Here is a 23,474-nt window from a genome sequence, read left to right as displayed (position 1 = left end):
TGCTAGGATCGCCTATATTTTGTCATGGAGTACGTGAATGGCGGTGACCTCATGTATCATATCCAGCAAGTAGGAAAATTCAAGGAGCCTCAAGCCGTGTGAGTGTCTCTTTCTCTGTTCATTTTCAAATCAGAGTTGTCATTTAATATTTTGTTCTAGGGCTATATTTGTCCTCTCTCCTTCCCATCCCCACCCTGCCCCCTTTACTAGGGTGTGTCGTTGGCAACCCTCCGCAGTAACTCTGGCTTCCAAAAGCTCGTCAGTATTACGCAGATTTGTGAACTGCTCAGAACAATTACATTCTAGGCGCCAGTCATTTCCGTTATCTTCATGTAATTAAGTCACTGAGCATTTGGCAAGGAAATGTATTTCTTGGATCTCTGTATCCTGTGCGACTCTTAAACAAGCTAAGCAACAGTGGCAGACACAAAAATTAGATATCGTCTGATATGACATATGCTATCTCCTGTTCACACAGCTTTTGTCAGGTTGTATTATATTTCTTTTAAGCTTTGTGTAACATTCTGGGCTGATACCGATAACTCTCCTTCAGGAGAGAAAGGGACATAGGCCCCTCCAGGATGAGGCGCCTGGTAACCAGCCAGAGAGCCCTGAGGGATCGAAAAGAGCAAGGAAGGACATAAAACAGAGGTCTGGAACCTTAAGCTCAGGCCCAAATGCAGACCTCTCTATCTGGCCCATAGAACACTCTCCAGGCCACATTCCTTTCTTGACACATTCCTTGAGTTATTTTGCTGGTTGTAATAAAGCCCAACAACAACAGCAACAACGACAACAAGCAGCCTCCCATACATGCACACAAACAGCCAAAAAAAAAAAACCCCTAAAAGCCAGAACAATTTTTAAAATAGTGGTTCCTTGGCAAGTGCCACAATGGAAGCTCCAAAACATATTCCTGTATCTAATGCGGTGTCCTTTTCTTGCAGGTTCTATGCTTCAGAGATCTCAGTGGGGCTGTTCTTCCTGCATAAAAAAGGAATCATTTATCGGTGAGTATTCAAGTCGCACCCAGAAGCACTTTTGTTTGCTCTGCAGAAAAACAAAGTTTGTCACCACCGGCGGAAAAATAGTTATGAGGGCGGGAGGAAGTTGGCTGCATGCATTCTCAGGAAGGAATAGGTTAGGCTGATAAATGGTAACTGGCCCAAGGCCCAACTAGTGAGTTTCATGGCTAAGTGGGAATTTGAACCCTGAATTGCTTGATTATGTGGTCTATTCTGGCCACCTTAGAGCATAAAACTAAGTACCTGGAAACTGAACAATAACCACAGCAGTTGCCACAATTCAGACTGAAGAAACAAATGTATTCCAATTTCCAAAATGAGAGTATACATACTGCATAAGTGGAAACTTCTGAACTCCCTTTGAGGGCAGAATACTTTAGGCAGAGTACAATACATGTTACAGTAGTTAGTTCTTGGAGTTTCACAGTATCTGACCACCTGAGATTCTCACACCTAACCCATGAGCACTCCCAGACTATGAACCTGTGTCACTGGAATTGAAATCTCCATTGGAGTCCATGGAGAGGAGCATTTTCGCCTCTTGTTTGGATTCAGACTTTTAATTTCTGTGTGATTTCTCATAGGGATCTGAAATTAGATAACGTAATGTTGGATCATGAAGGGCACATTAAGATTGCAGATTTTGGGATGTGCAAGGAGAATATGGCTGATGGAGTGTCAACGAGGACCTTCTGTGGGACTCCTGATTACATTGCACCTGAGGTACTTACTATCTGAGACGCGAAACACCATACAACCATTTCCCCAAGGCAACTGTGAAATGCATGTTTAAGCATCCTGTCCAGTACCAGATTCCTTTCACTGATAATCACATGATGATAAAAATGGTGACAAACTGGGGGAAACCACACCCTCCTCTTGGGCCTTCCTGAAGCACTGCAAGCCCAATTTGGATGGGTAGTTACAAAGTAAGTACAGTGAAGGAAAACTTTGCCAAGCAGTTACCGTATTTTTCGCCCTATAGGACACACTTTTCCCCCTCCAAAAATGAAGGGGAAATGTGTGTGTGTGTGTCCTATGGGGCGTGTGAGGCTTTCGCTGAAGCTTGGAGAGCGAGAGGGGTCGGTGTGCACCGACCCCTCTCGCTCTCCAGGCTTCAGGAAGCTATCCACAAGCCCCGGGAGCCCGTGGGAGTTCCGGGCTCCCAAGGCTTGCGGATAGCAGCCTGTTCTGGGGGCTGGGGTCAGGGGAAGCTCGGGTTTCCCTGGGAGGGAAATAATTTTTCCCCCTTTATCCCCCCCCCCAAAAAAACTAGGTGCGCCCTATGGGCCGGTGCACCCTATAGGTCGAAAAATATGGTAATTTGTCTTTTAGGCCCAGTGCTACCCAACTGTGTTTATCCAAAAGGAAATCATTGACACAGCCAGTTTCTTTGAGTTTTATAGGTTATACAGCCATAAAAGTCTGAATTTACCACACAGTTATATCTTGAATTAGTGTCAGTTAGGACTGGCTTGTTATTTACAGGCAGATAAATCCTTACTTGAATTAATATATATTCATATTTTGTGTATCTAGACGTCATCTCTGTCAGTGAAGCAAGTGAGCCGAATGTTTTTTTTTTTATTTGGCTCTCACCTTTCTGCTCACTTTCCTTTTATATCATGAAAGGGAATAATTCAGCTTCCCAATTACTTATGTCTTTGAAGTGCACATTCTCCCAATTAGTGCCTCAGACAGCACCTGTTTGTTAAGTGTGAACACAGTTTCCACTCTCATTTTATGTGACGTGCATTAGCACAGTAAGGCTGCCTTCCTGCATTTTATTTATACTGTAGAAATTGAAATGGAATAGAATTCAATTGATGATTCAACTAGTATGTCTTTAACAAGGGTTTGCAGATTTTAAAAAATGCCTTTAAAGCCCCAGAATAAAGCAATAATTGGTTCAATGTTAGTGTTGACTTCCTATGAAGTTCTGTCACTACAGCAGAGCAAAAGGATCTTGGTCTCTTCCATTAAAACCAGTGTTTACTAACATTTATTTTTGAAGTAGCATGTAATAGATCTGGTCTGCAATGTGAATTTCCACTGAAACACCTTGTTTAACATACTCAACTACTTCACCAAGCAAATAACTGATGTTCAGTAGTCCTTGTGCAGATACAGCACTTAGGGTAGGTTTACACATAATGCTTAAATAGGTGTTATGTGTACAAGTGTCAGACTTTCACACTCCCTCTTTCTCCCCTGTGGCCAGAATACTGACTTCTGCTTAGCTTGTGTACAAAAATGTAATCTTGGTTTGAAACAGGCAATGGCTAAACAACCTAGCTTCATAACTCCTGATTCGAAGTTGGCTTACTGAGAATCATCCATGTGCTGCTAAACCATGGTTTAGCATTAAGTGCAAACATACCTTTAATTCTGGTTAGCACTCACTATGATTTGTTTCCTTAGCCCCTGTTAAAATCAGAATGTTTTACCTTGCCTTCCCTCTGGAGTTGATTCATAGGAAGATACTGTCAGCATCAGTTTCTCCCCTTAACAAACATAGAGACTGGAGAGTTGAGAATATTGCCTTAACCATGGTTTGCTTGTTGCAGCTTTAAAACTTCATGCAAACCATGGTTGTAAACCCCTGATTGCACACTGTGGCCATTTCTTGCCCTTTTCAGTTTGCCACAGTTACAGATGTCTGTAGCCAGGCCCATGCAGAGCTTGTCTGAGGTCTTGCTCTTGGCATGCCAACATAAATCTGGCGGGTCTCCACACCCCCACCCCACCCCCACCCCACCCCCACCCCACTGGCTCAGCCCTCTGAGGCCTGTGGCTACTCCCTGTTCTGCATGGGCCTGCCTGTAGCTGTTCCTGTGAAATGCATGGATATACAAATGTTAATTACATGAAGCTGAATCAACCAATTGTTCCAACTGTGTCCCTCCATAGCATGACTTCAGTATTTTCCCATTATCTTGATTTTGTTTCTAAAATTATTTCTACAGAATATTTCAGTTAGACGTTTGATTAAAAAATAATAAAATCAACCTTAAAACATAGGTTTCTTCATTACAATTCACAGATTATTGCCTATCAGCCATATGGAAGGTCAGTCGACTGGTGGGCCTATGGCGTACTGTTATACGAGATGCTAGCTGGTCAGGTAAGGATGTTTGTGCTTCTGCATTTAATACTTCAGTGAGTGAGCATTGATGCCAGGTGAATGATTAAATGTGAAAGATGCCTTATTAGTAGAGAAATTAACAGCAGGGTTGTTGGATTCAGTTGGTTCAATCCATATTACCCCCCCCCCCCCCCGCAACGCTCTATGAAAGTTAAATCAAGTCACGAGATTATAATATGCACATTGTCTGCATAGCTAACAGCTCATCAGCCTTAATAACCAACTGTTCCTGTGTGCACACAAACTGATAGCGTTTAAGTATGCAATGAGAAATGCAAACACAGAGTGGCTGAGTTCAGTTGAAGGCAAGATATCAGTTAGGTTTAATTTTGTTCTGCTGGCTCATGGAAGAGGTGATCCAGTAACCCATTAAGAGCTAGCCTTCCCATTGAAAGCGGTGCTGTTTTCCATCGCTGGGAGTGAAGGAGCAAAACTGCACATAAAGTGCGGTTTATAGTTATATAGTTCTGCTTCTTTTGTCTCCAATACTTCGGGATTTCTGGAGAATCATTGGCCACTTTCAGATTGAAAATAGTTTGTCACCTTCCCTTATGTAAAGGTAAAGGTAAAAGGGACCACTGACCATTAGGTCTAGTCATGACCGACTCTGGGGTTGCGGCGCTCATCTCGCTTTATTGGCCAAGGGAGCCGGCATACAGCTTCTGGATCATGTGGCCAGCATGACTAAGCTGCTTCTGGCGAACCAGAGCAGCACACGGAAACGCCATTTACCTTCCCGCTGGAGCGGTACCTATTTATCTACTTGCACTTTGACGTGCTTTCGAACTGCTAGGTGGGCAGGAGCAGGGACCGAGCGACGGGTGCTCACCTTGTCGTGGGGATTCGAACCGCCAACCTTCTGATCGGCAAGTCCTAGGCTCTGTGGTTTAACCCACAGCGCCACCCGCGTCCCTTCCCTTATGTAATGCAGCACAAACTAAAGCCTCATTCGGATGATCAAATCTTGGTTTAGTAAGCTGAAGTGTGAATGAGTTTTATGTACCTGGACAGAGTCCTTTTGCTCCTCCCTTCATGTGAGCATGGAAACAAGCCAGGAAGCTATGGCTAACCATGCCTTCATGTTATGTCCAAACCAGGAAACTATGGTTAATACCATCCAAACCATCCACAACATAAACCCATGGAACTTGTCTTCCATGACTGTGGTTTTCAGTCTGGATATAAAAGAAAGCTGTATCTAACTGTGTCCTCCTGATTTGTTTCCCAGCTTGTTCAGAGGAAGGAGCAAAATAAGTGTGTGTGCAGTAAGCTCACTCCTATCTTGATTTATTAAGCCAAGATTTGAACATCTAAACTTGAGGTGTGCACACAAACAAAAATCTTCAGATCCTGATTGGGTGCTTCATATAGAAGGCCTACGGACCTTGGAGTGCTTCAGACAACACCTTTGCTCTGTAAACACTGTTACTTTGTTTCTCTCCCTTGATTATAATGTCTCTCCATTGATTATAATGGGGAAATCAACAAATCGCTGTAACGTTTTGTTTGTCAGAATTGGATTACATTTGTAGGCATAGCAGACACATCTGAGGGGACAAAGCCTTCTAAATTCAGGTAGATTAGGCACAGGCAGTTAGGTGTCTTTAAATCTGATTTGGGGATGAGAACAAGTCTTGCTGCTTCTGCCTCTCTTCCAAAAAACTGCTGGGGGTGGGGAAGAAACTCAAGCTTTTACATGCTCTTGTTCCATCCCTGACACTTTAAATTGGAAAGTGTATGCAAATATAATACTATGAAATGGATGCCAGGAGCAGCATAAATGGCAGGGTTTTGTGACACTCAGGGAGAGGAATCGGAAGGCATATGTGCTGAACTATGGCACTGAGGCTGGTCTGCTGCCCTGTTTGCCTCTCTAGGATAACAGCGCTGGCTGCTCCTTCATTTGGTGGAGTAGAAGCAAAGCCTTAGCAATGTATAGCTGTCACACAGTAGTGTGCACAGAATAGCGCATTATCTCATACTTCAGGGTTGACCTTGGCCATGTTTTTGTTATTAAATGTATCTCACCTTTCCATAAAGTTGTGATCAAGGCACCTAACAGCATAGATATTCATCTGAAGGTAATTAAAACTGCCTTCCTCAATCTGGTGCCTCCCAGATGTTTTAGACTCCATCTCCCATCATCCCTGACCATTGGCAGTGCTGGCTGGGGAAGATGGCAATTGGAGTCCAAAACATATGGAGAGTAACAAGTTGGGGGAGGCTGACCTATGCTCAATAGATTAATCTGCGTTTGAGTAAATATTCTGTGTTGACATTAACTCTGAATTACCCATTTAACATTTAATTTAACAATTACCCCACATTTTAACAGCCTCCATTTGATGGCGAAGATGAAGATGAGCTCTTTCAATCAATAATGGAACATAATGTTTCGTACCCCAAAGCAATGTCCAAAGAAGCTGTGTCCATTTGCAAGGGGGTAAGAAAGTTTGCTGCAATTATCTGTTTTGCTGTTCAGGTTAATTACTGTATTTTACTGTTGAGATTATTGATTTTACTATTTTCTGTGCTTTATTTAAATATAGTGGTTTGAGATGCATCATCAGCCATGTGTAACGGTTTTATACTTGGAGCTACTCCATGGTTCAGGTGGTTTTGCCTGTTCATACTGATGAATATCTTGGAACTTCTGCCTTCCCCATAAGTTTCTGCTTTAATGTTTCCCGTCTCATCGGTTTCAACTACAACCTGGTTATTCCTGGAGGTCCCTTTCATAGCCACACAGTTTCATAGAACCTAGGAGGCACAAATTCACTTTCATAGGCATTAGAAACTGAAGAGGGAGCTCCCAGATCTTGCACTGGTTCTAAAGATAGAAGCTGGTGGCAATATAAAGTAATTTTTCTATCCTTATGGTGCTTGAATGTAAAGGAGATGCTCAATATCCTAGGGAGGATTCTAAAATTTGATTTTGTCCTCCTCGGGTCTGCATTCTTCCTGTTCTTTGATTAGTTTTGTTTTTGTTTTGTTTCGTGCCTTCAGAGTACAAATGGCTGCTATACTTTAGGGCACCCTGCCCCAACCTGGTTGCCCTCTAAATGTTCTGACCTACACATGTGGAAGTCCTTTGTGGGGCACCAGGTTTGGGAAGGTTGCTTTAGGAGGAGGGAGTTGCTTGTTGTATTTCTCTCTGTTTTCAGGATGATGATGATGATACCACTGATATTATTACTAAACATTTTATTAAGCTCTGTTAATAAAAAACAAAACAAAAAAATCATTGGGTCCTTTGGTTGTTCACTAGACACTTCTGAACCAAAACTTCCTTGTTCTATTAATACAGAAAGAATTTTGTGTTTGAATTGTTTACTTGCATTCCTGAGTATTCTGAAGGCTTCTTCGCTCATAGAAGGCTGCCTTCCTCCATAGAAGAAAATGGTCACATCTTTCTTTGTGTTTAAGTTTATCTTCTGTCCACCCTTGAAATTAATTTTCAGTTGTGCAGCCACAAAAGGTCACTGCCCTTATGGTAAAGGGTGCGTAAGAAATCTAACAAAGGAGCTTCATTTATTGCTCACCTGCACCGCTAGGTGGCATATGCATCGTGTCTTGCAAATTGAGCAGACACCTCCCACAGCAATATCTGCTTCAACTCATGCTTTTAGGAGGGCATACTGTCCATAAATTAAGGGGGGGGGGAGAAACAGCTTATTTACTCCCCGATGCAGAAATCTTTTCTGAAACACAGATGGATTTTCCTTCTTCTTCCTAGCAATTCAACCTGATCCATCAGCAGGAGAGCAGTTATGCACCTGTTCCTAACAGAGGAGTTTATTTCACTGTAGAGTAGGGGGAACCTATACAGTACTTATGATAAGAAACCATTTCTGGAGCCAGCTGCTCCTCAAACAAATGCTTTAGATGTGCTCTGGTTATTTTATATCCAGAAACAAGCCTGACATTTCCTTAGATCTCTGGTGCTCAACCTGCACAGTCCTTCTTTCCATTTTGTAATAGTGACAAAGTGATAATCTGCATTTGGCTTCTGTCCAAAGATTCAGAAACTCTGCAATTAACAGTGCAGTCCTAAGCATGCATATTAAGAAGTCCTATGTAGCTTTGGTAAGTGGGCTTAAAGGTAAAGGTGTAGCACCCTGCTTGTGGTTAACGCTTAGCTGGAATGAAATATTCAACGCAGCAATAGAGAAATTAAAATAGTAATTTATTTGTCAGACAAATAAATATGAGGCACAGTGGTATATGGTTACCAAGCTCTGGCCTGGCCTCTTGCCATTCTGGCCAGCACTTATATTTCCTTAATCCAGCCCCCTTGCTCCTCCTGTGGCTGCCTCTGTCCAATCAGCCTGGTTAAAATTCCTATTGGCTGTTTGCTAGAACCAATCACAAAAGATACACCCATTTCCTCTTGCCCTTTTATGGAAAATAAAAAGCTATATATTCTTCTATCTATAAATGACAAATAAGTAGTAATATATCTTACATGTGTCTCAACAAGGAATCTTAATTACCAGCTCACCTCTTGCCCTCCTTGCCCTATTGCCTTCCAAAACAGATAATTAATCTTGAATTTTTATCTTATGCATATGTCAAGGATTGAGTTCACATCAACATTGAGAGATCTCCTTCATTTGAAGGTTTCTAAACAAAAGGCCTGACAACCATATATCAGGAGTGCTCGATTGGCGTCTTCTGTCTGGCAAGGGGCTTGGCTGGTGGCTGACTTAATTTCAGGATAGTTACAACTCTTACAACTATATGAAATAAGAATCTAGCATTTCTTAAATCCTTTGCATAATTATATTTAAACTAATATATTTAATACATAAACAACCTTTTAAAAGGAAAAGAAATCTTAAAAGGATCTTAGTTTAAGAAACAAACAGCTTTAGAAAAGACTTCCCAGAAAATGTTCTCTTTCTGCCAGCTAGATGCTTTTTCACTGCTCTTGACCTTCTTAACCTTAGGAAGAAGATATGGCTCATTTTACTATTTATCCACCCTTAATTTGTAGGGTCAGTGTAACCTTGGCTGTCAGCCTGTAATTCCCTTTTTACGACTTTGAGAATTGTTTTCTGCTATAAATCAGGGGGGCCCCTTGTCTAGGAGTAAAAATATCTTGCCAAGGTTTTTAGGCAACTGGTCTTCTGCCTGGCATAAAATATTTGAAAATCATTAAGCTTTTTAAGATACAGGCCCTGATCAAACATATAAGCTTTAATAAAAATGCAGGCTTATGATTAGATGCCTCAAAGGTACCCCTGACTGTTAGGTCCAGTCGCGAATGACTCTGGGGTTGCAGCGCTCATCTCACTTTACTGCCCAAGGGAGCCACCGTTTGTCCGCAGACAGTTTTTCCGGGTCATGTGGCCAGCATGACTAAGCCGCTTTTGGCAAAACCAGAAGGTTGGCAGGACCTGGGATCAAACAACGGGGGCACACCCCGTCATGGGGATTCGAACCGCCGACCTTCCGATCGGCAAGCCCTAGGCTCAGTGGTTTACACCACAGCACCACCTGTGTCCCAGTAGGCTTAGGATTCCCCTATAAGACACTTTAAGTGTTACAGAAAAACAGGTCTGCTTTATTGACTTTAGTGGTCTTAATAAGGAGATGCTGCAGAAGTGAATGGAGACATTAATCTACCTTGCCCTCTTCCTCTCTTAAGTACCCAGGGTGGCATACAGATAAGCAAAGAATACAAAGGAAACATTTAAAAACCACACAAAATTAGACCTAATTCACACATTCCTATACTGTATATAAGTTGCTATCCTGTTAAAAATGGTGCAGACTTGAAAGTGATTTCTCCATGTGGGTTTTTTTTTGCTGTCTGTTTCAAAGTTTGAATTGTTTTGATTTCTGCTTATTCTAACTCCACATTTATTCATATTGAACACATAACTAGAGATGAACATTAAAGAAATCGCTGAGGTGTTGAAGCCGGTAGACAGACCACAGAATTCATTGAAACCGTACTCCCTGCAACTATCCATTTGCCCTCCTTTTTAAGAGAGCCATTCAAGTTACAAATATAAAGGCTTTCTCCTTTTCCAAGATCATGCTTCCTCCACGCAGATGGTATTGATCAGATAAGTAGTAAATACACAAACGAAAAAGAGGCATACTAGTTGCCATTGGGTTAAATTGCTTAGTGGCCTGGTTTGCATGTCATGCTATGCCAAACTCTGGCTTAATGCGAGCTTGTGGACTCCCAGGAAAGAGATTGTGGCTGCTTTGTGTCACCCTGGTCATTTTCCTGCCTAGCCAATGGTTTGGCTTAGCATGTTGTTGAACCATGGCTCTAACAACAAGGTATAATGAAGACTTGCTCTTGGTTTTACATCTCTTGGGTTGTCCAGGAGCTGAAGTTCAGGTGATATGCTAAGCCACGGCGTGACCTAGCTTGGTTTGGTGCAGCAGCAAAATGTCCAAGGAGGAGCAAAGAGGCCACAATCTGCTCCCAACAAACCAGTATTTGACTTAGCATGATGTATGAGCCAGGCCAGTGGGATGGCTAGAGTGTGCCCAAAGGATAAAGGGTAAATTGCATTTCTTTACAGTTTCAGCATAATGGAATTTATCAAGTTTAATTGGCTTTTTTTTTAAAAAAAAAAAAAAAGGACAACAAAGTAAAGGCTGTTTCCAGAGATAAAAACACGACCAGGTTTGCAACAATTAAAGGACATTTTCAAATATCCTATTCCCAGGCACAGCTCTACTTTGTTGCTCCCATTCTGGAAACCTCTCTTCATCGGTTTTGTGCTTGATTTCCAGCTAATGACTAAACATCCTGGAAAGCGTCTTGGCTGTGGGCCTGAGGGGGAGAGAGACATCCGAGAGCATGCCTTCTTCAGGAGAATTGACTGGGAGAGACTGGAAAACCGAGAGATCCAGCCTCCCTTCAAACCTAAAGTGGTAAGTGACACAAACAAACACTTCCTTTCCCCAATGAACTGTTTCTGGAGTTGTTGTTTTTTAAAAAAGAAATATTTAAAACTTGTTTTGTTTTTCATAATTTAAGTACACAGACTACAAAAAAACCCCATTGAGCTTCCTTAAATACACATTTTCAATCCAAATTATCTCAATGATCATAACAAGTATGCTGAAATATGCTCAGGTTTGAAACAGCAAAGAGAACAATAGAATAACTCAAGTAGCCTTTGCAGCATTCAATAAAACAGAAGCCAGAAATGGGACTACATCATTCTAAGATTAAACATCAAGCACATTAGCCCTTACACTTTTGAGCATGGGGTGAGAATATACTCACATCATTCAATGGAATAGGCAGGTACCCTGTAATCTGTTTTTATATCAGCCACCTGTTTTTAGCACTTAAAACTAAAGTAGCAGCTGAAGTTGATAGATACAATTGGATCCAGTCACTGTAAAGTGTGTGAAGCATGTCAGTTTCAATGGTAGTTCAGTGGAGTGACAGTCTTATACAGTCTGCATTTTTCTCTTTTTTCCTTTCCCATGCTCTTATACTTTTGCCCTTCCGGCTTATCGCTTCTTCACTTCTCTGAGTAAGAATCCCAATCTGGAATACCTGTGGTTTTTTTAATTCCATGTGTGCCTGGAAGTTTGATATTAATAATCATAATAAGCAGCAGCATATCACAAAGTAAGGTAGTGCTGGTTTTTCACCTCATGGGAATTCATCAGAGTTTCATTAATATTTCTTGAATTTTGTATTTCATTTCCTTTTTCACAAAAAAAAAAAAAACCAACCACCACCCAAAACTTTGGCTCTCAATGTCAGTTGAAATAACAGTAATACTTTTTAATGTGTTTGGTAATGCTTGCTATGCATACTTAGATAATGGAAAGCTGTTTTTCAGCTTTGGTGTGGGCAGCTGAAGGCTTTGAAATGCTTCATAGTTTATGAACATTACATTTGATGGAACAATTAATTGCAGTCACATGCTGCTTAGTACAGAATAAACTGGGGACCTGGAAAGAGTATTCTCTAAAACGTCTATTTTTGGTTTGTGGGCTGGAATGCCACCAAAAGACCCACCAAGCTAAAGGCCTTTGTGATTGTCACAGCGTTGCTTGGTTTAAAAACAAAAAAAAAACCCACAGCAAAAGGGTAAGAGTGTATCATTTGAAACACTTTCCCATTTATAGCAAACCAGACCTTAAGGTGGTGCATGTTGGCAGAATAGTGACAGACTAATGACAAATCCCACTGTAGGGCAATTATGAGTCATAGCCATGGCCACATAATGTTGAGATTTTAAAGAATGTAATATAGAACTTGTGCCTCTCTAATAGCAGTGTAAGCATTTGAGCTTCAGGATGCTGCAGCAAAAACCGAGGTTAAATACATGGGAGGGGGCTGAGCAGCTAGCGGGACATTATTACTCGTGCTATTCTACAGTTTAGCTGCTGCAGATGAAATGGGAGTTCCTTGACTAATTATTGCTCCCAGTCCTGTTAGGCATACATCTACAGAAGCAGGCTCCTGCACACATACTGAATTATGAGCCTTGTAGATATTATCTACACATTTCCTCCCCAAATCTTCCCACTCACTGGTTAGGCAGGATCATGTGAGCAAAAGGCCCTTACTGGAGGAGGAGTCATCTCATGCTCTCCAGTTCAGAAGGTCAAGCAAGAAAGAGGATAGCTCAGTTGGTTAGAGCAGGGTTTTGATAAGACCAAGGTTGCAGGTTTGATCCCTTTGTGGGACAGCTGCATATTTCTGCATTGCAAGGGGGTTGGACTAGATTATTCTCAGAGTCACTTCCAATTCTATGATTCCATGTATATTTCTATGTATACTTCTGGCTCACAGGACTAGAGTCATAGTACACCAGTCAACAGTTGGTTATGAGGTGGTGTGGGGAGATGAATTTATTCCTCTACCTGAGTCCTTGATAAATGCTATTGTCAATTATCTGACCAAGGAGTTGCATGTGCACAATTCCAGACTATGTTTCTCTGGCTCAAGAGTTATGATTGTGATTTTTTTTTTTAACACTTCATGACCATCAGATATCTATGTCTGTATGTGTGAGATTTTTTTCTGGCCGTCTGTACCATATATTTGAGGCATGTTCCTCAAGCCTTCTTAGTTAGTTCATTGCAGAAATGATCATACATGATATTCTGTTGTAGGACTATTTTATATGTAGCTCAGATAATCTGAAATAAGGAAGAATCTGGGTAGCTAATATATTAGTCCTTAATTAAATTGTAAAGGTAAAGGGACCCTCTGACCATTAGGTCCAGTCATGACCGACTCTGGGGTTGCGGCGCTCATCTCGCTTTATTGGCCGAGGGAGCCGGCATACAGCTTCCGGGTCATGTGGCCAGCATGACTAAGCCGCTTCTGGCGAACCAGAGCAGCACACAGAAACGCCATTTACCTTCCCGCCGGAGCGGTACCTATTTATCTACTTGCACTTTGACATGCTTTTGAACTGCTAGGTTGGCAGGACCTGGGACCGAGCAATGGGAGCTCACCCCGTCATGGGGATTCGAACCGCTGACCTTCTGATCGGCAAGTCCTAGGCTCTGTGGTTTAACCCACAGCGCCACCCGCGTTCCTAATTAAATTGTAGCATGTATTAAAACTTCTGCCTTTCACTCGAGAGCAGTCAGTTAGGAGCTCGTGTGAAGTACATATATTGGACATTTGTGGTAATTGCAATAGCATTTCATGATTTTTAAGAGGAAAATTCCAAATCAAATGTTTCCGAAGTACAATACATTTAATTCAATATTAAATAATGAGAATACCATAGTTGAATTTGCCCATTCAGTTCTCTTCTAACGTTGTGGACTACAGCTCCGATCATTCTTGACAAGTAGACATGCTAGCTGGGGCTGATAGGAGTTGTAGTCCAAAACATCTGAAGAGCACCCTGTTGGCTACTCCTGATCCAGCAACTCAATCTTTTTTTTTAGTGCAACTGTTGGAAGTGTTTTCCCATGGCTGTTGTCTGATGGAATATGCCAGCGACAAAACTGCCTGCCACGTCCCTTTCAAAAGCTGCTTGTGGCATTTGGAAACCCCCCCACCCCCATTTCCCTTGGTTTTTCATCTTTATTTTACAGCTGTCTAGAGTCTGAGTACATACATCCTTCAAGAAAGAAAGAAAAGAATACTTAACATTAAAACTCGTGCAGCTCTCCTTTTCAGTTATAACAACAATAGACTGGGTTGTAAACTAGCTTTCAGGGGGAATCAGTACAAAAAACAAAAAATTCATAAGCTGCCCTGACCACTCCTAGATTCTCATGAACAAATGCTCATGTAAGATCCGAATTATTGCAGATTATTCAACTGGAATGAGCACTAAAGTGCTGCTCATGCAAAGTGCCACCACAACAACTGGAATCCTTGCTTTGTTTCATTTCATGTATTATATTTCTATGCTACTTTTTGTTCACACCAATTACAAAGCACTATGGCACTCATAACCCACAAGGCAGTATTAACAACATTAACAAACTAACAGTCAAAAACAGACTAAGCACCACTTAATTAATACTGTTGAATAGCTTTATTATTACTTACTTCACTTGAATGCATGCCCTAAGATAGTTGGAACTGTTTGTATGGAACAAAACAATATGTGTACTGCGCTTCATTCATCGCTTGTGTCGAAAAGAAATGGTACAAATTCGCGAGGTCCAGTGCAATTAGACACTTTCAGAACACTGTAGTGCCTTTGTGGGGAACCTCTGGCCCTTCAGATGTTGCTGAACTTCAACTCTCATCAGCCCCAGCCAGTGTGGCCCTAGGCATGGCGGGACTTGGAGTCTAGCAACATCTGGAGGGCCACAGCTTCTCCATACCTTGTGCAATGTTTTAAATTACTTCAGAACTTACAGCAAGATTCTCTTTTTCTGACTGGTTTTTTTCTTCTTCCCACCTTACAGTGTGGCAAGGGTGCCGAAAACTTCGACAAGTTCTTTACCAGAGGACAGCCAGTGTTAACACCGCCTGATCAGCTGGTCATTTCTAACATAGACCAAGCAGATTTCGAAGGGTTCTCCTATGTCAACCCACAGTTTGTACATCCCCTGTTGCAGAGCTCAGTATGAACACGATAGACGCGAAGAAGCCACACAGTGGAAAATTGTCCTTAGCCCTGGAGTTTTTAGACCTTTGCCTTGTTGATTCCATTTGGGTCTGAAAATTGTAGGGGTAAGAAGCGGGGGAAGATGCCAAGGTTTACAGCAAAGATCGTGTGGTCTCAGGAGATCACCACATACTACCCATTGTATTCATCTAGGAATCACTGCTGCTTTTAGGTTACTCTTACGAAGCTAGCCTTTGTCATTTTTTTTTTAATAACTTCTGTTGTTTCCCGTTGTACCCTGCACCTCTGGGATTCTTTCCTTTCAGGGGGTTAATTAAGAGTATCATGTAGACTTGGGGGGGGGGGATAATCATAATAAGCAAATCTGAATTATTGCATGTAGAACCCTGTGGGACCAGGTCTTTCTTTGGTCTGCTTGGTGTCACATGACAGGATGAATGGCTGGGTAATAGGCCCGGAAATGTAAAATAATTGAAACAGAGAGAAAACAAGAGCAGAGTGGGGGGAAATGCTTCAATGTTAAAAATTGAGCATGTATACCTATTACAGCAAACAAATGAACAAATCAGATCCATGAGAACTTTGTAAAATCAGTTGATCAAAGTAGCGGCAAACGTATGAAAATATGAAATGGAAAAGATAAGATACGTAAGATTACTATTAACTGAACCTATGATGAACTATCTGAAAGGTAAAACTGCATCATGCTGATAATGTGTGTTAACTTTAATCTCCATGAGATTACACTGTGATCCAGGGTGCCATTTGTACTGCTTAATTTTTGCCACTACTCAACGTTTATCATTAAGCCAAGTTCTAATACTGTGATCTAAAATTTTTTTCTTAGCTCAGCTCTGAGACAAACCTGCAAAGCCCCAAGTCCCCAGTTTATACTTATTTATTTAGCAAACTGCATGATAGGAAGGTGTTTGTACAGTGAATTAACAGAAATGTAGAATTCAGAGTCAGTCCCTGCTTTTCCCAATAAAAGTAAGGTTTTAAAAAATTAAAAGCTTAGGGTGGAATTCAGCATTGTGTTAGGATTAAAGTTCCATCCGTAAAAGCATTTCAGCTTGCCAGACAGAATGATCACCCTCTCTTCTCCCCACGGGCTGTTCTGGGGGGATCTCTAGGCACAAGGAGAAGTCCTTGCACAGGACTTCTGCAGATGGGGCTCATTAGATGAATCCCTTCCCTCAGTATTTCACATGATTTAAGAGCCCTGGAGCCACAGAAAAACAAAACGAGAATTGAAAAGCAGCTGAAGATGTTGTCTTTGGCTGCAGTTGTCCTGGCTGAAGACGTTGAATACATTTTTGCATATGCATCATGCAATGAATTTTACATGTTTAATAATAAGCATTAAGTGAATCTATATTACGGATGATTGTTATCAAGTATGAAGAAGATATATACATTTTTTATAAGACACAGCTGTGCTATCTTTGTGAAGGTTATTGTTCTGAATGACTCTTTATTTAGATTTAGCTTAATGTTTTATTATTACTAGTTTTGGAGGTTTTTTTTTTTTAAGTTTTGCATAACGTGGATAGTTTAGGGAAATCTATGCCTTGTTCTTACGTAGGCCTAATGCTAAATTATAACAGCCACCTGCAGCTTTTCTGCAAGGCTCTGACCACCATCAAAAAACTTTTAACCACTGCCCTCTGAGCCCCCAGGCTGCTGAAGAAAAATTCTGTTGGTGCATGTAGATAATTTCTCTACCCACCTCACCCAAGGTTTCCCTTTGCACCAAATCCCTAAAAGACATTTTGATCGCTGGCAGTTTTAAGAGCAGCTTTCATGTGTATGGGAAAAGAGGACTGGAACAGAAAAAATTGAAAAGAACTGACTGCATGCTCAGAACATGTTCATATCCTCTTTGAGACATGGTTGAAGTTGAGTGGCTATTACACATCAATTAGATTTTCAAAACAGGAAAATAATAATAGGCCATTGCTATAATTGATAGATGCTTCCTCTAGAGTTCTAGCCCCCATGTTTTAAATTGTGTAAGCTCCCCCCACCTTATTTTTATTATTATTATTATTAGAATATGTTGATTTTAAAAATCAGTTTGTATTTGATTTGCACTTTCGGCATGCGGTATGGTACACTCCTCTCCATTTGTTAACATTCCCCCTTTTAATATTTGCAAACCTAGATGCTGAATATGCACTCCAGTGCCAGTATCTTGTCATGCCTTTTCCTTCATGGAGGGCAATGCGCCTGCTGTTTTGGCCGCACGAATGTGCTTCCTAGAAATGGGATGAGTTCCACAAGATTACTGTGAAGGAAAGAGAGGTCTCCACTTTTATGAAACTGTTACATAGTACACTATAGCTCCAAACAGTGCCAAAATATTTAATCTCTCCTCTTCCTGAAAGCACTTGCCGAACGGCCCCACTATTCTCTGAAGGTACCTTAACACAGAGTGTTTTACCTTCACGTGTGCTCACTGGTGTAGAGGCACCTACGCCAACTCACGAAGCACACTAGTGGCCCCAGGGTCACGTGTGTGCATGTGGAACATCACATAAGCATGCCACTTGAAATCTGCAGCAAATAACCGATACTGTGTATAAGAGGCATATGAACTTTATACTATAAAAATAGTATAACAATGAAAAATGTGGTCAGTGTGGGTGGACTATCTTTACGCATAAAAGTATCAAAGCTATCAGACATTGGTACCTTTACTTTACAATAAAGGTGTTCTGAGCTGAATTCTGGCACCATATCTCCTTCACATTTGCCTCTTTTTCTAAACAGTTGTCACAGTTTGAGAGAAAATTAAGCATATTTTATCATAATTGGGCAGATAATTTTTAATTCCCAGACTTAACGCTTAGTGGTTTATCTATAATTGGCACAGCCTAGCTAGCAAAATTGAACTTTCATTTGATAAAGAAACAAACGCTAGCGTTCCACTTACTTGATATGTTTTTGCCACTGGGGCGAGGGAACACAATATATTCGGTGATGACACTTTTGGGACTATATTGAGGCTCAAAATCCGCCCATCAGCATGCTGAGAAGGGAACGTTATTTTAGGACATGTTCTTTTCCCATGAAATCCCCACTTTCTGCAGCCATGGACACAGACAGGGGATTGCAATATATACGTTGAGTGTGCATGGATTGCAATAACGTGGAGGTGGTGGTGCAATTTATAGACTTGTATCTGCCCTGAGGAGCTTACAGTCTAAAAAGCAAGATGCAAGACTGCTTTGCCCCCATTGGGAAAGGAGGCCTAGCTCCACGGTAGAGCCCATGTTTTTCTTGTGCAAAGTACCAGTTCAATTCCTGACATCTCCCGTTTAAAAAGATAAGGGAGGGGTGTTGTGAAAGGCCTCTTCCTGCCCTTAGACTATGAAGAACTGCTGCCATTCATAGGTGATAGCACTGGGGTAAATAGACCAATAGTCTAACCAGGTATATGACGCTACCCTATGTTCCTTTGGCTCTGAGTGCTAGATAATGTGGAGTTGAACTGAGCAAAGGAATGCTTCTAAAATTATCACCCAACGAAAGCTAGTGAAATAATGGCAAATAGATGGTAACGACAGGAACTTGTATTTATAGCACATATATGGAAAAGTGTGATACTGAGCAGTAACCGGCCCTGACTAGGTTTTGTTTCCAGGCCCTGTGTCTCAGCTGTTCAGTGTGCATACAGCTGCTTAAAACGCAGGTGGAGCATTGCACTACAAAGTACAATAATTTGCTTTTCCTTCCTTTCCCAGAAGACAAACATACCAGCACTTTCATAAGCTGTTTCAATTGCTCTGGAACTTGCCTGTTCAATAGCAGACAGTAGTCTCTGTTCTTGCTCTTTTGAAATCCCAGCATTGGTCTAATGCGGTATATGCTCAATGCTTTTAAGCCATTAGTTACCTTTTACATAACTGGGAAAATCACCAGTTACAGAAACACAGAGACTCCCCTCGCCTTTTTTAGTATAGCAAAATGGCAGGCGTTAAGAGGGTGCCGCAAGGGTTTAACAGCGAAGTATTTGGCGACTGTTTTTTTTAGCACAAAGCAAGCTAGTTTCCCCTAGAATCTCCGAGAGCAGGTATTCTTAACCAGGACCAGCTGTAGACACTTGTGCATCTGATACAGAATATTAAAATGGCACAAGCCTCTACACACCAGCTCCTACAACGGTTCATCCATAATAGCTGGACTTCTATTTCTAATAGTGGAAATAAATGCATGCTCAAGAAGCCACGGTCCTCTGAAAGTCAACATTTCATTTTACGCAGACTTAATGAACACCGGAGACATAGCTTATTTAATCTTCTGTGAAATTAAAAGCAATTCTTATTGGCCCGGGGGGGAGGGGTTAAGGTTGCATATGAAAATTTTAGCAAGTCTAGTATCCACAGAACAGAGTTCTTTCCCGACTTTTAGAATTATTTTTGCAATAGGAGACAAATGGAGGACAAAAAGGATCTTCTAGGAATATGAAGCTGAAGGTTGCATTATTTTATTTTTATTTTTGTATATTCAGGACACAACCCCACCTTTTTTGCTTCCTTCCCATCACATTAGCAGCATCCTGTAAGTTGAAAGCTGTGCTCACAGGACCAACTGAAATGGGCCCTCAGTGCCTCAGTGCATATTGGTTCACGGTTATCAAAATACAAGCAATTTCCTCATGGCCAAATTCAACATAGTGTGGGAAATGTATTTATAGTGTTCAGTTTATAATGTTTATGCCCATTAAGGAATTTGGTAGGGTTTTTTTAAAAATAATAATCATGTGATTTGTTATCTTTGTTGTCTAGGCCATTAGAATGTAATGGTTGTCGCTTTTATTTCATTTTTTAATCTGTTTGCATCTGTAAAAATGTGTCAAATATTAAAAATTTGGATGTAGCAAGGTTTGATTCAAAGGAAAAAAAAATGTTTACTTGCAAGACAACAAAATGGTTAAACCTCGCATCTTTGCCAACAAAATGGATCTGAAATATTTAAAGTAAATTGGGAATGATTTAGCACTGATAATTACATATCACTTCATATCATCAGCTGATAACTGTGCCAGTGAGAGCTGGCATCTATACAGCCTTATAGTGAATCTGTAAGCATGCAGCAAAGTCATAAAAAAATCTGGGGAGGGGGGGTATTGCTATAATGTTGTCATAGTTGTACCACAGGTCTGGGATCTAGGAACAGGGGGCTTCTTTCTCAGCTCTACCGATGACTCCCTTGGTGGCCTTTGGCATGGTACTAAACCTCTCTGCCTCAGTTTCCCCATCTGTAAAATGGGGACAATAATACTACTTACGTCCCTCGCAGGCTGCTGTGAGAGCTGTTTAGTTGTTGTTCCTGGTACACTTCTAATATGAAATATATATATTAAAAGTATTATACTTTTTAATAAGGAATCCATTTGTTCAATTTACATGGTTTGCTGAAAAAACCAATGCTATTTATACTTTTTATACAACTGTAATAGTACGGGGGGGGGGAGTACTGAACTTATCCTAATCAATGTCTTACGGGAGTATGGAATACAACTTCGCTCTTGCCAGGCAAAGTCTTATATAGTACTATCAAGTGCTGCTTTTGCAAAAAACAAAAAAACCATGTAGACAGTTTTCCTATTGAAGAGATTCAAATCCTGTATAAATAAAGCATCACTGATTACTGTAGAATGAAATGTTAAGGAAATTTGACACCATATTTTCAGTGTACCCCAAAGCACCAGAAAATAAAATAAGTTATCCTTATGAAGGCAACCAATCCCATCAGCAAAAAATCTATTTCAGTTTGACTGAGGCTTGCTGGCCTTGACTGCTACAACTATTTGTAGAAGAGAGATTTGATCTTTATTGGTGGGTGCCATGAAGAAATGGATGCCAGAAAGAAATAATAAAGGTTTCAGATCATGTAGCAGGCCACAGTCTGATTCCATTGGATACATCTTTTGTACCACATCGGACATTAAAAGCTCACAAATTCCACTGGGAATGTCTCCTATGCAAACCCCATTGAAACCTATGTGTGGTATTTTCACACAAGCGCATTGGGCAAGATTGGGCAAAGCACTTGAGTCCACCACCCCCACCCATTTTCCAGCAAAGGTTAAAAATTCACCTCTCCAATGTCCTTGAGTGTTCCCTAGATTTTCAGTGCAATGCACATCTTGCCCCTGAGCTTTCCCATTCATTGCCAGGCAGCCCCATAGCTCTCTGTCCTATTAAAGTGAATTGGGAGGCCCTTGAAAGGAGAGGAGCCTATCTCTGTGCCATGCAAGTACCTTACAGGTACATCAGTACCAATCAGAAATGGCTGGGCCAGGATGGATGGATTTTTAACCAACCTATAATTAATTTCATCAGAGTCCTTGATTGTGTGTGTTTATCTGCGTGCTATGCAGGGTTTCAGGCCTAGGGTTTAAATGGTTCTTTTCTTTGGTATGATACTATAGCTGATCTCCCAGTAAGTAATACCCAAAGTGAACCCCTTTAAATCAGTGGGAAAGTCTATTTATTTCAGAGGGTCTGCTCTATTACTTAGCTGGAAGATCACTGCCTAAACTGTTTCATGGAAATAACTTAAGAGCTGTTCCTTTCCTTTTGTTATTTATATGAATGCAAGCCAATCTTAACATAAAATGTGATTTTATTGTTATTTTATTTTATTTGCTTAATGTAAAGCCTACAAATATGCAGGTCAACACACTATGGTCAGGTTTCAACCCTGGAATGTGTCAACACGGGACCTTATAACATCATGGTATTTGCTATGTTAACCCTTATCTTTTCTTTTGACAAAGGATAGAATCAATAAAAGTTACCTTGTATGTATGATACCACTTTTAAGGCTCAACATTTATATTATGGACAGAAGGGAACCTTTTCTAATTATTTAATGGCGATAAGGTACTGTAGGAATAATGGGAGAAGCCATTCGTTTGCAGGGGGAAATCTAAAAAAAATAGCAGGCAAGATTAATGTACAAATTGTTGCATTTCTTCCCCACACCCCTTAATATTAATATTTAATCTTTGTTTGCATGACATTTTCTTTTGTTAAATATTAATGGTAGTTTGAAAGCAAGTGAATATGAATAAAGATACTGATAATTATTTTGTGGAGGAGTGTCTTCCTTACACTGCAAGTTTTTGACTTGTTAAGAGTTTGAATGTATTGCTTTTTATCCCTGATGGTACTCCAGTTGAAGTACAGTTCTTACAGTTCGCGGTGTGAACTGCCCTTCCTTTCTTTAAGCTCAACTCAAGGAAATTTTGCATTTGATTCTGAATTGTCCCCATCCAAGAGTGTTCTAGTCCATGCACATATCAGCTGTAGTGGGGCTGAAAATAAGTTGTTGGAAAGGGGGGTCCTTAGCTGTCTTTTCTTCATACTTCATTCTAGGTTTTTTCCTTTTTTCCAGTTGTCCACTACCTAAGGTTGCATTGGAACAGCTGCTTCCAAGTTTATAGCCTTCAACGTTCATTAGAGGCTTGCTGGGAGGGACCTCTGGGGGAAGTTATTTATTAGGCCCTAGCAGGGGGAAGAAAGAGGGTCTCTGAACATGTCCATTGTCTCTTTTTCCCCTTCACTGGGTGACTGGCATTAAGAGGGATTTCACTAAGCACTATCGCACTATCACCATTACCACACACCCTTTTTTATGGTGAGCATGTTAAGTATGGTAATTTAATTCACCAAAATTGTAAATGCTTCTGAGCATTACCACATGTTTAAATTTGATTAGTTGGTAACTGAATTCTTCCCCCCCCCTAATTTTTTTTATTAATTTTCCAAAATTTTAAATTAACAAACAAACAAACACACATCATAACTGTACTTAATCTAATCTTAATAACATTGTTAAGTGACTTCCTCAAATTCCCTTGACTGAATTTCAATATATATCATTGTAATGGTTTTCCAAAACAAAATCTCATAAAGTTTACTTAATCCTCTTAACATCTTTGTTTCCTTTCATCTTTGCTTTAAACATAGTATTCTATCACTTCACATATTTAAATCCTTAGCCTATCTATTTTATTTTTTTTGCAAGTATTTCTAATTAATTTATCTTAGCATATTTAAGTAAATAATATTTGAAGTTCTTCCATTCTTCCTGATGCTCCTCCTCCATCTGGTCACGGACTCTTCCGGTCAGGTCGGCTAGCTCCGAAAAGTCCATCATCTTCATCTGCCATTCCTCCACTGTTGGTACTTCTTGTGTTTTCCAATTCTTGGCCAGTAAAGTTTGAGCTGCAGTTGTGGCATATAA

At 40.7% G+C, this 23,474-nt stretch overlaps 1 protein-coding gene across 3 annotated transcripts in view; it reads left to right on the top strand.

Annotated features, from left to right (window-relative positions):
• Window positions 1–22,314, top strand: part of PRKCA (protein kinase C alpha) — a 198,689-nt gene extending 176,375 nt beyond the window's left edge. For 2 of the 3 annotated variants that reach the window (XM_079965446.1, XM_079965445.1), the window contains 7 exons: window positions 7–98; window positions 948–1,010; window positions 1,610–1,748; window positions 4,069–4,149; window positions 6,506–6,613; window positions 10,930–11,070; window positions 15,052–22,314. In XM_079965446.1, coding sequence (XP_079821572.1) covers window positions 7–98; window positions 948–1,010; window positions 1,610–1,748; window positions 4,069–4,149; window positions 6,506–6,613; window positions 10,930–11,070; window positions 15,052–15,216 — 789 coding nt within the window. In that variant the 3' untranslated portion in view covers window positions 15,217–22,314. Of the gene's footprint in view, window positions 1–6; window positions 99–947; window positions 1,011–1,609; window positions 1,749–4,068; window positions 4,150–6,505; window positions 6,614–10,060; window positions 10,757–10,929; window positions 11,071–15,051 lie in introns of those variants that run through there. The other variant, XM_079965447.1, reaches the window with a different exon arrangement.
• The last annotated feature ends 1,160 nt before the right edge of the window (window positions 22,315–23,474 follow it).

This window comes from Podarcis cretensis (assembly GCF_951804945.1).
Source record: "Podarcis cretensis genome assembly, chromosome: 2".
In the NCBI taxonomy this organism is placed as follows: domain Eukaryota; kingdom Metazoa; phylum Chordata; class Lepidosauria; order Squamata; family Lacertidae; genus Podarcis; species Podarcis cretensis.
The sequence above is the reverse complement of the archived record's forward strand: the minus strand, read 5'-3'. Positions and strand labels throughout refer to the sequence as shown.